Source organism: Alosa alosa, chromosome 21, assembly GCF_017589495.1.
Source record: "Alosa alosa isolate M-15738 ecotype Scorff River chromosome 21, AALO_Geno_1.1, whole genome shotgun sequence".
Lineage (NCBI taxonomy): Eukaryota > Metazoa > Chordata > Actinopteri > Clupeiformes > Clupeidae > Alosa > Alosa alosa.
The window spans coordinates 23890157-23901349 of NC_063209.1; the positions used below are offsets into that span (position 1 = coordinate 23890157).

Consider the following 11193-nt stretch of genomic DNA (forward strand, 5'->3'; position numbering starts at 1 on the left):
AGAGTATACAGTTTTTAAATGGTGTTATTTATTGGTTTTAACTTAGATAACATTTGAAGGACAAGGTCAGAGTACTAACATGGTATGTGTATGTGTGTTATATTTTGGCAACGCTGTCAGGTCTCAGGCCATGTTAATGGTGTAAAGTGATGTAAAAGGTAAAAAAAAAAAGCATTGTATGCATAGCTTCAGTGTGAAAGGTTTAAAAGTTATCGTCTTGTTTTGAAGACAAAAGAATGTTTTAAAATACCCTGTTAATGTAATTGACACTTCTCCTGCGTGCCAGTTGACTGTCGTAGTTTCCATGATCAGGAAGGGATTTAAACGGCATCCTTCAAGTTGGGTCTTACAAGTAATGCACTGAAATGTGTTCAATTCACTCTACTTAAACTTCCAAAATGGTATCCGATTGTGGGGGATATGAAATGGGAGGGGGGTGGGGGTTCTTTCCGAAATTGGTCTGTGGTTACAGAACTAATATTCCTACCCGTGAAAAGCACTGAGTAGCAGATAGAGCCCATATGATGGGGGACATGAGTTGTTGTTTTTTTTTTTTTTTTTTTTTCCTTCCTTTTTTTGGGAGGTTGGGGGGGAGACAAGGACCTCTTGCCATGTTTTAAAACGTTTCTGGTAAATGTGTGCCAGCTAAAGAAAACAATATTAAAAAGAAGCCATTGTAATGAGTTTAACCCAGTTTTGATTACTTAATCTGATATATATATACACACACACACATGTGTTCACTGGCATATATTTTAAGTTTAAAAGAGAAATCACTCAGGGCCTCTCGGTAACGAAGAATAAGGAAAACACGTTAAAATGGGGATGTTGCCATGGGAATGATGCCATGGGGATGTATTTGAATTTTGTTGGTTGTTTTCCTCAGGCCATATGTATTTTTAATGTAATCAACAACTAATACTTAATTTTTGCTGGTAGTAGTGGATATTACACCATATAAAGTCAGGCATGCTAGAGAAAAAAAAGAAAAGGAGATATAATGTAGAGAAAGAAGAGGTATTGCGTCACTGCAACCAATCATCAGTGTATGTTACTCCAAACCTGTTATACATTTCCTTTCCATGTTCTTGTACTTGAACGACACGCATAGCGGTTGTGCTCCCATGTTTGTGCCGCTGTGCACACTATCCTACCTAAACCACTTCCAAGAAATATTCTAAAGGTGTTTGCATGATTTAAGAAAATTACAAAAAAAAAAACCTAGAACAAGTGTGTATTTTCAGTGGAAGATATCTAGAAATGGGGCGGGGACGTATTTAATTGTGCACCATATGCATGCATGTCTGACCAGGTCCCCATCGGTTTTTGCTAGCTCTAGTTGGCTTTGGGTTAATCGGGGTTGGGGACTATCTGCTCAGCTAATTACTGCCATGCATTGTACTGCACACATTTGTAATAGAACTGAATGACTACAAGATTTTATTGCGCTAATTCTTTGTTACCAAAAAAACATAAAAGAGAAAAAAAGATTTAAAAAAAAGAGAGAAGAAAAACAAGAACCACGGGAGGGGAAAAATAGAAATGGAGCTCTTCAGATTCTGGGGGATAGAGCTGGTTTGAACACATGGTTTCCTCCGTACCACATTTATGCTTACGTTTGTTGCCTCAGTGACTGAAATACACGCCTGAAAACTAGATAATCGAAAGCCATATAGTGACAAGGTGCTAGATGTTCTATTTTAGGTATGTTGCTACTTTCACTTAAGGGAATGCAATAGTCTACCATGAAGATCATGTACTCCAAGCAGCATGCTGTGTCAACCCCACCCTTAAAAATGGTCAGCAATGGTCACCTGAGGGTCAAAAAAAATGGTGGGGGGTTCCTGTTACCTTACTGTTTTTTTTTACTTTGTTCTTTTTTGTTTGTTTCCTTGTGTTATTAGTATTGTCTTTTATTATGCATCTCTCTGTTGTCAGTGCAACCTATGTAAAGGTGTCCTTATTAGAAGGAGAAAAAACATCAACAACTCTTAACTGCCCAGGTGATCAGATCAAGTACATCTGCCTTAAAAATGATCAAGTTATGTATTGTCTGGGTGTCAGGCTTCCACCAAACTTGTTTGAGAGCAACTACTATTGCTACTACTGCTACTATTAAAAGAAAAATAAATAGCAAAAAGGTCTGTTGCCCTTACCTATTGTAATGTTCAAACCCTATTGTTACACTTTAAGAAATGGAATTCAAACAAACTTGACCACTACAGTTTAAGGGATCTCCTTTGTTTTTGCTGTTTATGCTTAACATTGTCTTTGTTTTTAATGTCCCACTCCTTTTGGCTTTGTTTTCTTCACAAATCCCAAATTCCCTTAAGTCCTCACCAAAATCATTGTAACGATATACAAAATATCAAAAGGGTAAAAAAAATAGAATCTTGTAGTCTTTCTGTGATCCAATTAATTAATAATCTCACAGCTTTTGTGGTGCAAAATTGTGTTCCAATAAGCAGCTGACATATTATTTAGGATTTGTGATTTATTGATTGCTCAGTAGATGCCACTGATTGTTTACCAATGATTTTGCTGTGGTGGGATAGTGGATTGTTTACTGTTCTTATACTCCCCCTGGCCTCTAGGGGTCCTCGCCTGAACTCCAGACTACCCACCCGCCAACCAGGCCAGGGGCATGTGTTCTGTGTTAGGAAGATATTTTGCTTTGGTACTTGCACATTTACAGTTACCTCATTTTTGCCATGTTTGTATTTGGAAGAAAAAAAAATAAAAAAGCTAATATATATATTATATATAGGAAAATGGTTCTTAATGCTATAATTTTTTCATTCCATTGGAATCATATTGTTTGTAGCATTTAACATATAACTAGTTATAGTGTATTATATATACATCTGTATACTGATTGAAATTTTTAAGATTTGTACTTTTTTTAAATGAAAGTTGCTAGTTCTGCTTTACCGAGTAGTGCAATCATATTTTTTTTAATTGTTGTGGCTGATTTGAGAGGGTTGTTCACTAATAAATGTATGATGTATACCAGTACAACAATGATTACTCCTGTCTTTCTAGACCATTACTCAATAGAAATGCGTTTTTATATTTTGTGTTTTTGTTTCTTTTCTTTTCGTGTGTGTGTGTGTGTGTGTGTGTGTGTTTGTGTTTTTCCTTTTTTCCCATGAGCTGTTGGGGTGTCAGACCAACCTTGCTCAGCTCTTCATCCTTTGGACAGCATTTACTCAGTATCACGGTTCAACTTGTGCATCACTGTGAGCTATACAACTCTTAACGCGGAAATACAATCAGGATAGTTGAAATGTTGAGCAAAGGAGATTTGACCACTGGAGCTTGGCCGTATTACCTTACACTGTGTTAACGCCTAGTGCACGGCTCAGTAACGAGGTGCATTAAAGCCTACGTAGTATTTTAGACTGACTGGTCTTGCTTCATTTCCTTTGGTGCAGTCGTTTTTTGTGATGCCTTTGCCCGTCTGCTTTTATGCCACCTTGAGTGCATCCTTTTGCGCCTTGCAAGACAAAGTAATAGTGAACGTTAACAAATGTGAGTATCCAAAACCAGCTTTTTTTGTTATTATTTTCTTACATGCTCAATAGGTATCAGTGACGTGGTGAATGAGTTGCTGTGAATTTTAGAATCGTTCCTTTCCTGTCAATATACTATTGGGAAATTTATGGATTCCACATAATTGAAGTGTTGACTACTGTGTGGCAGTCGCAAATAAATTACACATTGTAAAAAAAAAAGTGAAATCTCTGAATATTTTCTGATATTTTTAAGATCTTGCGGGCCCCAAAGTTATGTCCACATTACAATATAGAAATAAGCAGATGATGTGTATGATATGGAGGCTTCAGTGCCATCTACTGGGTAAGACCTGAAAAAGAGTTTCTGACACATTCAGTTCTGCTGACTATCCTGGTTGTGCGGTTCTTTAGCATCCCTGCCTGTCTTACAGAATGCCAAAGCATTGTAGCAATGAGCACACCAGATCTGAGTAAGTCAAAGCAAAGGATATGCCATGACACAAACCATCTCCAAAAAATTAAGGACATTTATTTCACTTGAACATCTGCTGGGTGCCTTTCCTACATTCTAAAGTCAAGACTGCACTTAGAACTGGTCTCAGCTGACTGGCCAATCTGAAGGGGCTTTCAACAAAGCATTGTTTTTGATGCTTTTTGATGTTAAACAGGCTTGGTTGTTGATTGGCTGCTGTGGGAAATCCCCCACCGATTACACAATGAATTTCTAAAATAAAGTTCAGTAATTTAGTAAACAATCCAGAACTTGTGCAGCAGTGTTAGAAAAATACTTTCCCTGAACATATGTTTTCTCTGTTCATAAAAGAAACCAACCATGATACCATCACTAATAGTTGTATGCCAGAAGGGTCGGGAAAGATATTTTATTATGTTTGTTTCAAAGTGACTCAGTTCTGTAGAACCGATCAGTGTAGCATACCCTCAACTCAAAGAATTCAAAGGGAAAACAGATTTTACCAGTAGAAAGCAGTCAAATTAAGCCAAACTGGACAATAATCTCTGTTAATCAGTCCTGTGTTGGCCATCAGGCAGCTAACACACTTGTGCCAAGAAGTAAACGTTTTCATGAATCCCAAGGGATAGTGTAGTTTGCTTAAACTCAAGCTAAGGTTCAACCGTTCAAAACATAACTGGGGTATTTTAGGCAGACATAAAACTAATGTATAAAAAAACTGAAAATCTTCTCCAATATTCCTGCAACTTTTCATTTCAGGTTTTTATGAATGTCATGTTGTGGCATGGCAAAATAACGTCAAAGATGTGGCATTGAACTGTACTGAGAAATGCCCTCATTATTCAGATTTTCTTTCCGTTTCATAACATTATGTGAAATAATACATCTGCAGTTCTAAAACAAAATCGTGGACAACGCTCCAACCTTGAGTGCCAAATTGTCATTCACATTTCCTGAAGTGATTTATGGGGAAGGAAGGTTAGCTCAACCATCACACCCCTATACTGTACTAAGTATTAAGAAAGGATAAAACTAATAACCCTATAATACATATTTTAGTAGTTATATTTTATTCTTTTTTCCCCCAACATACCTACAAAAATACTAAAACCGGCATGGCTTCAATGTTAGCTGTGCCCAACGGCAGGATGAAATGTAAACGTTACCAAAAGCTTGGACAGCAATATTATCAAACTCAAACCACCACAACATTTTAAAATGTTTAATTTATATAGTTGGAAAATTACATCTTTACATGACCGGCCCATTCAGATGGTAGAAGGGCAAAATAGGCATCTATGAATTACCACAGGCACACTATGGGCACACTTGTACTATACTATATAGACAGGGGCACATGTAAAAGCTGTGTCCCTAGTTTTTGATCTCAGTCAGTTAAGAGGTGCAAGTAGCCCATTAGTTTTTCAACCCCTCAAACTGCTTTTGGTCGTTTCGTACATTATATGGTCAACTTCGCATTTTTTTTTAAAAAAAGTTAAAGTATAGTGAATTTCAGGCGTGTTCTTAAATATCTTGGTATTGTATTTACAGGGCAGTTCACGTTGCTCTCCTTCAACAAAAACCAAATCAGTCTGAGTCGGGTATTGGGAGGAGGGACAGTGGGACAGGGGCTTGAAATATTTTCCAGAGGTTAATTTTAGTGATCCCTTGTGCACAATGGTCATTCGACAAAATAAAATACAAAAGAAAAAAAAAAAAAAAAGAAGCTTTTTCACGAGCCAGGGAGATAAGCTAGATGTCAATCGTCCGTGAGGTCTTGCACAAATAGGACTTCTGACCGACTGAGGCCGGCCTCCTTGAGTGTCGGGGGGTTGGGCTGCTCCACCGTAGGTAGGCAGGGAAGGACTCGGCGGGGGAAGTTTGTAACTATTTGGAATTTCTCCGGGCTTTCTTTCAAAGAAAACAGGAAGTCGTGTATTACCTAATGACGAAGTGGAGAGAAACAAAAAAATATGATTAATCTGATAATACCGAAAGCATGACATCACAAAAAATGCGGATTTCGAGTGGCTTCATTACTGGTGGTTACCGTTAGTGACTGGCTGAAGAGGAACCTCCTCTCTACCCGCGTGTCATTGGGGAGTTTGAACACTATTTTAACACTGTCAGGGTCGTCCAGGGCAGGCTCTGGGGGGAGACATTCAGACTTGCGCTCCTTCTCCTCCTGGAGTGTCTACAGAAGGCAAGCAGGCAACATCTTTAATCATTTGAAGGGGTTCATTAACACACACATGCTCCCACGCACGCACGCACACACAAGCTCTGTCAAAAGGTCTGCAACACAGCTAACTGCACAGGTCAGGAACGTTTTGACTTTGACTGAAAACACCCTTTTTCAGATTCTGAAGGATGTCCATGAGGTAAAAACAAGATATATTATTGGCCTCCAGAAATGACACCCCCGCTGGATAATCCCACAAATATAATTGAGGGTTTTAAGTGTCCCGTTATCTCGGCTTTTGCAACATTCCCTTGACATCCTAGAATATCCTAGAATATTATCCTGAAAAAGGAAATCTAAAATATACAGAGCAAAGTAATATTTTCAAAAGAGAATACAGAGCAAAGTAATCTTTTCAGTAATAATTCTTCTAATTTTTTTCAGTAATAATAACCTTCATTTCTGAAGACCTGTAAGCCTTTTGTTTTATTTTTTTTAGAAAGTAATAAATCAGAGAGCAGTATATTTGCCCATTAAACTGGAACACGGCTTGATAAATCAGAACAAAATGAAGTGTTATGCGGTTGGCCTCCCTCACCCGTCTCCTCCTCTCCTCTGCCAGCACGCCCTGGCGAACCTTCTCCTCCTCCTGCCTCTTCTGCTCTTGCTCCTCTCTCTTCTTGCGGTCCTTCTCCTGGTCTGCTCGGAGTGAAGCCAGGTAGGCCTCGTCCTGCTGCTGCCTTAAGACCTGCGTCTGGTTCCTCTCTTCCCTGAACACACACACACACACGCACGCACGCACACACACAGAGTGAACCACATTCCTATGCATAACACATGCACAAACATCTTCCATTATAAACATCTGTCCTTATCTGTAACCACACTCTGGGGTCATGTGATGCTAAAACATTCCTCGCAAGTGGTCAGTGCAAGATGAGTGACCGTGAGCTTAAACTGCACTGAGATTACAGCAGTGAAAGCAATTCATTGAGCCATGCGGATGGCTTTCGGATCCAGATATGGTTGAGTGCACAACTGATAGCCGTGCTCACCTCTCCAGGCGTTCGGACATCAGGTAGGTCTGGTTGGCCTCCATGATGAAGTTGAGCTGGTTGATGAGGTCCTCTGGTTGGATGAGCCCCTCTAGCCGGCCCACCACGGTCATCTTCCTATCCTTAAGCATGATCATGGCCAGAAAGGGGTAGGTGTTCTCTCGCAAGGCCTGGGACACTGATGAGCACACACACACACACACACACACAGGAAGAGAGGTTTACTCTTAATCATCTACACTGATCCACACCACAGTTATTCCCTTCTGAAGCTCATTTCCTTATAGTATGCTACTGTAGGTGCAGTAGGTAGTTTCCGTTAATTAAAAATTCTATTGCGTGTAGGTTTTTTGACATTTTCAATCTTTCTATACTGGCAACAAATATATGGTCTTTCTAATAAATATCATTATTGTAAGGCAAAACAAAACCCACTAACTACACCTCTGTGAATGACACAAATTCCAAAGGGTGTGTAAAGAGTCAAATAATCATCTCATTGCAAAGTAGCAATAGATAAATATACAGACCTGAAACACATACATATATTATCTCATCTGACAAACTCTTTGACTTTTGAGGAAGTTACATAGTCACCTCTGTAGCCCTCCGGCTTGTTGGTGGAACACGCCCAAAAAAGCATCCTCGTATTAATGAATGTCAGGACCTCTTCCGTGCATAACGTGGAACTGTATGGACAAGGAGGTAGAATTAACTAAGAACTTGTATATTAGCGTTCAATGACACGGCCCAATGAGGCCAAAATCTACGAGTATGGTGGAAGACCTACCGACAAAACTCATCGGTGTCCTGGTGCTCTTCTCCGTGTAAGTATACTAGCAAGTAACGTAGCTCCCGTTTCGCATCATTCAGTGCCTACAGAGGACAGACCACGAGATAAAAACTCTTAGCACTAACCTCTAATAGACCAAATGTCCACAATAGTGTGTGCACATGACATTGTTAGAGCATAGTAGATTTTTTTTTTTTTTATTTGATTTGAGACTTGACTGAAAAAGGAAATTGACACTTATTTTAGGTATAAAGAAAACTGACATTTTAAAAATGTGTTTCATGCAAAAGCATATCATTACACGTTCAGCACCACTGCCAACCACTTAAACCACAAATTAATACAAAATCCAGTACAATTTACCTGGCTGTATGTTCCTTGATAAAAGACAGGATGTGATCGGCCATACTTCTCTTCAAAACTATGAATAAATGAGACCACATCTCCTACTGGGTCTGTAACTCTTCCTCTGGGGTCCGGTCTGATAAAGCGCAGGGCGAACCTGGGAGAAATCACATTAGACGTTCAGCAAACAGTTTTTGTGTGCATATCCCACCTTCTGGCAGGTGCAGGACAAAATAAAACTTACTCAATTGAAAAAAGTCCGCAACACTGCTTTTGACTCCCATATATGTAATGCACAACAGGCAACGTTTCGACCCTGCTGGGTCTTCTTCAGGCAAAATGGGTCGAAACGTTGCCTGGTGTGCATTAAATATATGGGAGTCAAAAGCAGTGTTGCGGACATTATATTTTTTCAATTGAGAAATCACATTAGAGTCATTTAGTGTCATTAAAGCAATCCCAGCTTATTCATAATTATGTGGTGAAAAGAAATGAGGCATACTAGGATTGTCCTTTATTTTTGGAAAGAGGTCACAATCGAGGATAAAAAATACACTATAAATAGACAGTACATTAAGGTGAACATTATGTGAAGCAGTTCGAGGTTTACCTGAATATGTCCAGAAGAGTGTAATATGTAAACCTGAATGGAAGCATTATTAAGTAGTAACTCCATCCTAACAGGCCCTGCAATAATAAAAAGACAAAAAAGGACAGTCAAAAGCAAATCTCAAGCAAATGAGCCATATTGCCAGAATGTGTACAATTAACGCAGAAAACAAAACGCAAGATACTTACTCTGGGCTGTGGCCTTGATACAATATAGCTATACACTCTGTGGTCAGCTGTATTGACCTGTAAAGGTCTAGAGGGAGGGGGGTTGAATACGCTGGGAACTCCTTCCTGCTCATTCAGTCTGTCCTGCACGGCTGCCTGAAACACAATACCCATCCATGGTTACCTTAAGCTCATTTCTTGGGCACATCTCTTGAAACGACCCAGACACGCCACAGCTAGTCACAGGCAGCTGTTCTCACCTCGATATTCCAATTGTGCTGTTCTAACGTGCGTCGACATTGGTCCATAGACTCCAGGCCCGTGAGGTCCTGTTAGAGAAAAGCAGACGTTTTGGCAGAAGTGTTCACTACAAGGGACCACTGAGCGAAGGTGCCTGCAGTGAGAATGACTTGATAATCTGCTTGATCGCCAACTTCAGGGTGTTAACAGCTCAGAGCTCATATCTTACCAGCTAGCGAGCCCTTGGTTAATGTTATTTGATAATATTGACGTCTTGGCTGGCTACCGTTCAGCATTTAACTGTCGTTGTTAACTGTAGCCTAGTTCTACACCGTTAGGTTACCCCACTCAAGCAAGTAGACTGATAGATAGATAGATAGGTAGATAGATAGAGATACTTTATTGATCCCCAGGGGAAATTCAAGTAGGCTACCTTAACCCATGCAATGACTTGCATCTTGCATTGACGTGTCATATGATGTCATATGATGTGTGACCTGAACCAAAATTTGACATAACGTTAGCAATTTAATCATTGACATGGGAAACATCACCTAATGACAGTTGGGGACCATCTCACCAAGCTAACGTTAACTGTTTGAGCCAAAGTAGGGAGGCCTGGTTCTTTTTAGCTAGCCTCGGCTGTACGGAATAGCCTTTCAAGTAACGTTAACAGTTAATGTTACCAAAATGTTTCCCTTTACGATAAACTGTCATTAGCTACCAAGACAGGGAACAAGAGACATTGTAGACTAATTTAGCCATCCCACGATCAGGGATGGATTCTTCAAAATATATTTTCGCGAGTAAAACAAAAAGATGGGTGCTGTAATGATGTTTCGTATGGATGGCATGAGTTTTATTTATTTTATCTCCTTTCCCAATTGCACTACCTAAATAACAAGCTAGCAGTCGCCACCGTTAACGTAGCCTGTTTATCACGAGCTAGGTCCAGTGGCCTGCTGGCTTGTAATTTTCTAAAATCAACAGTAAGTTACTCTGAGTTGCTGAAATAGCTGCTAAGCATTCAGGGAAACGGTGGTCCTGACACTCGTAGCTAGCCAGAAAGCTATCTAGATCATATGCTAAATACCATATGAAGGCAACTAACGTTAGCTTTCAGGAGTAACCACCTAGTTTAGTGGTTCATGTTAGCTAACGGAGCAAAAGCTAGTTTGCTAACTAGCTAGGTCTGTTGGTCGAAGTAAACTCGCTCACTTCTTCTCGCAGCTGGCTTATGAGATGAACAACCAATATATCAACTTCAAAGACAGACACGGACATACAGCCCAGGAGTCAAAATAATCGCTAAAACATGTCTCCACCATACCTGAAACTGAAGGAGTTTTTCAGTCTGCGCCTGGGATAATTCCTGCTCCTCTGGCGCCGCCATCTTACCTTACCAATCCCCAACAAAACGTACTGATGTAGTCAAATGAGTTTTACAGTCACAATGAAAATAGTTTTGTGCTGCCATCTATCATGTTGGAGTAAAACAACAGGTTTGATGGTCATTTTGGTTCTGGGTGATGCATCAAATTCAGCGTTAGTGCATTATACTTTTAAAAATACAAAATATGTTGCACAGCAGACAGTTATGTCCTCTTTAGATGGCCTACCCACCAGTTCTTATGATTATGCATGAAATGACAACATTTATGTTTAAAATTGTACATGGTATCTTTACAAATCAAATGAATACTTCTACTACTATCCTACTACTACTAATAATATATAAATAAATGGCATGTGTAATAAATTGCATGTGCACTGTTTTTAGGACAGACATAAACATTGTACTACCTCAAACTGCC

The 11193-nt window shown here is 39.6% G+C and overlaps 1 protein-coding gene across 1 annotated transcript; it reads right to left on the bottom strand.

The window, feature by feature from the left end:
- Positions 1 to 5194: 5194 nt before the first annotated feature.
- Positions 5195 to 10809, bottom strand: faf2 (Fas associated factor family member 2). The gene is made up of 11 exons (XM_048232342.1): positions 10710 to 10809; positions 9400 to 9468; positions 9161 to 9295; positions 8973 to 9049; positions 8381 to 8519; positions 8015 to 8100; positions 7822 to 7913; positions 7225 to 7402; positions 6768 to 6939; positions 6038 to 6181; positions 5195 to 5929 (listed from the first exon to the last, which is right to left on the bottom strand). The coding sequence occupies exons 1-11, from the start codon at positions 10770 to 10772 to the stop codon at positions 5747 to 5749; spliced, it is 1338 nt and encodes a 445-aa protein (XP_048088299.1). The 5' UTR covers positions 10773 to 10809; the 3' UTR covers positions 5195 to 5746.
- Between the last annotated feature and the right edge of the window lie 384 nt (positions 10810 to 11193).

What these genes read in the sequence shown, in the direction of transcription:
- faf2 (XM_048232342.1), bottom strand. Translation starts at nt 10,772, where the DNA reads ATGGCGGCGCCAGAGGAGCAGGAATTATCCCAGGCGCAGACTGAAAAA. An exon ending in AGCACAATTGGAATATCGAG is followed by an intron (nt 9,296 to 9,399) that starts GTGAGAACAGCT and finishes ATTGTGTTTCAG; the next exon opens with GCAGCCGTGCAGGACAGACT. An exon ending in CAAGCCGGAGGGCTACAGAG is followed by an intron (nt 7,403 to 7,821) that starts GTGACTATGTAA and finishes TGTGCTCATCAG; the next exon opens with TGTCCCAGGCCTTGCGAGAG.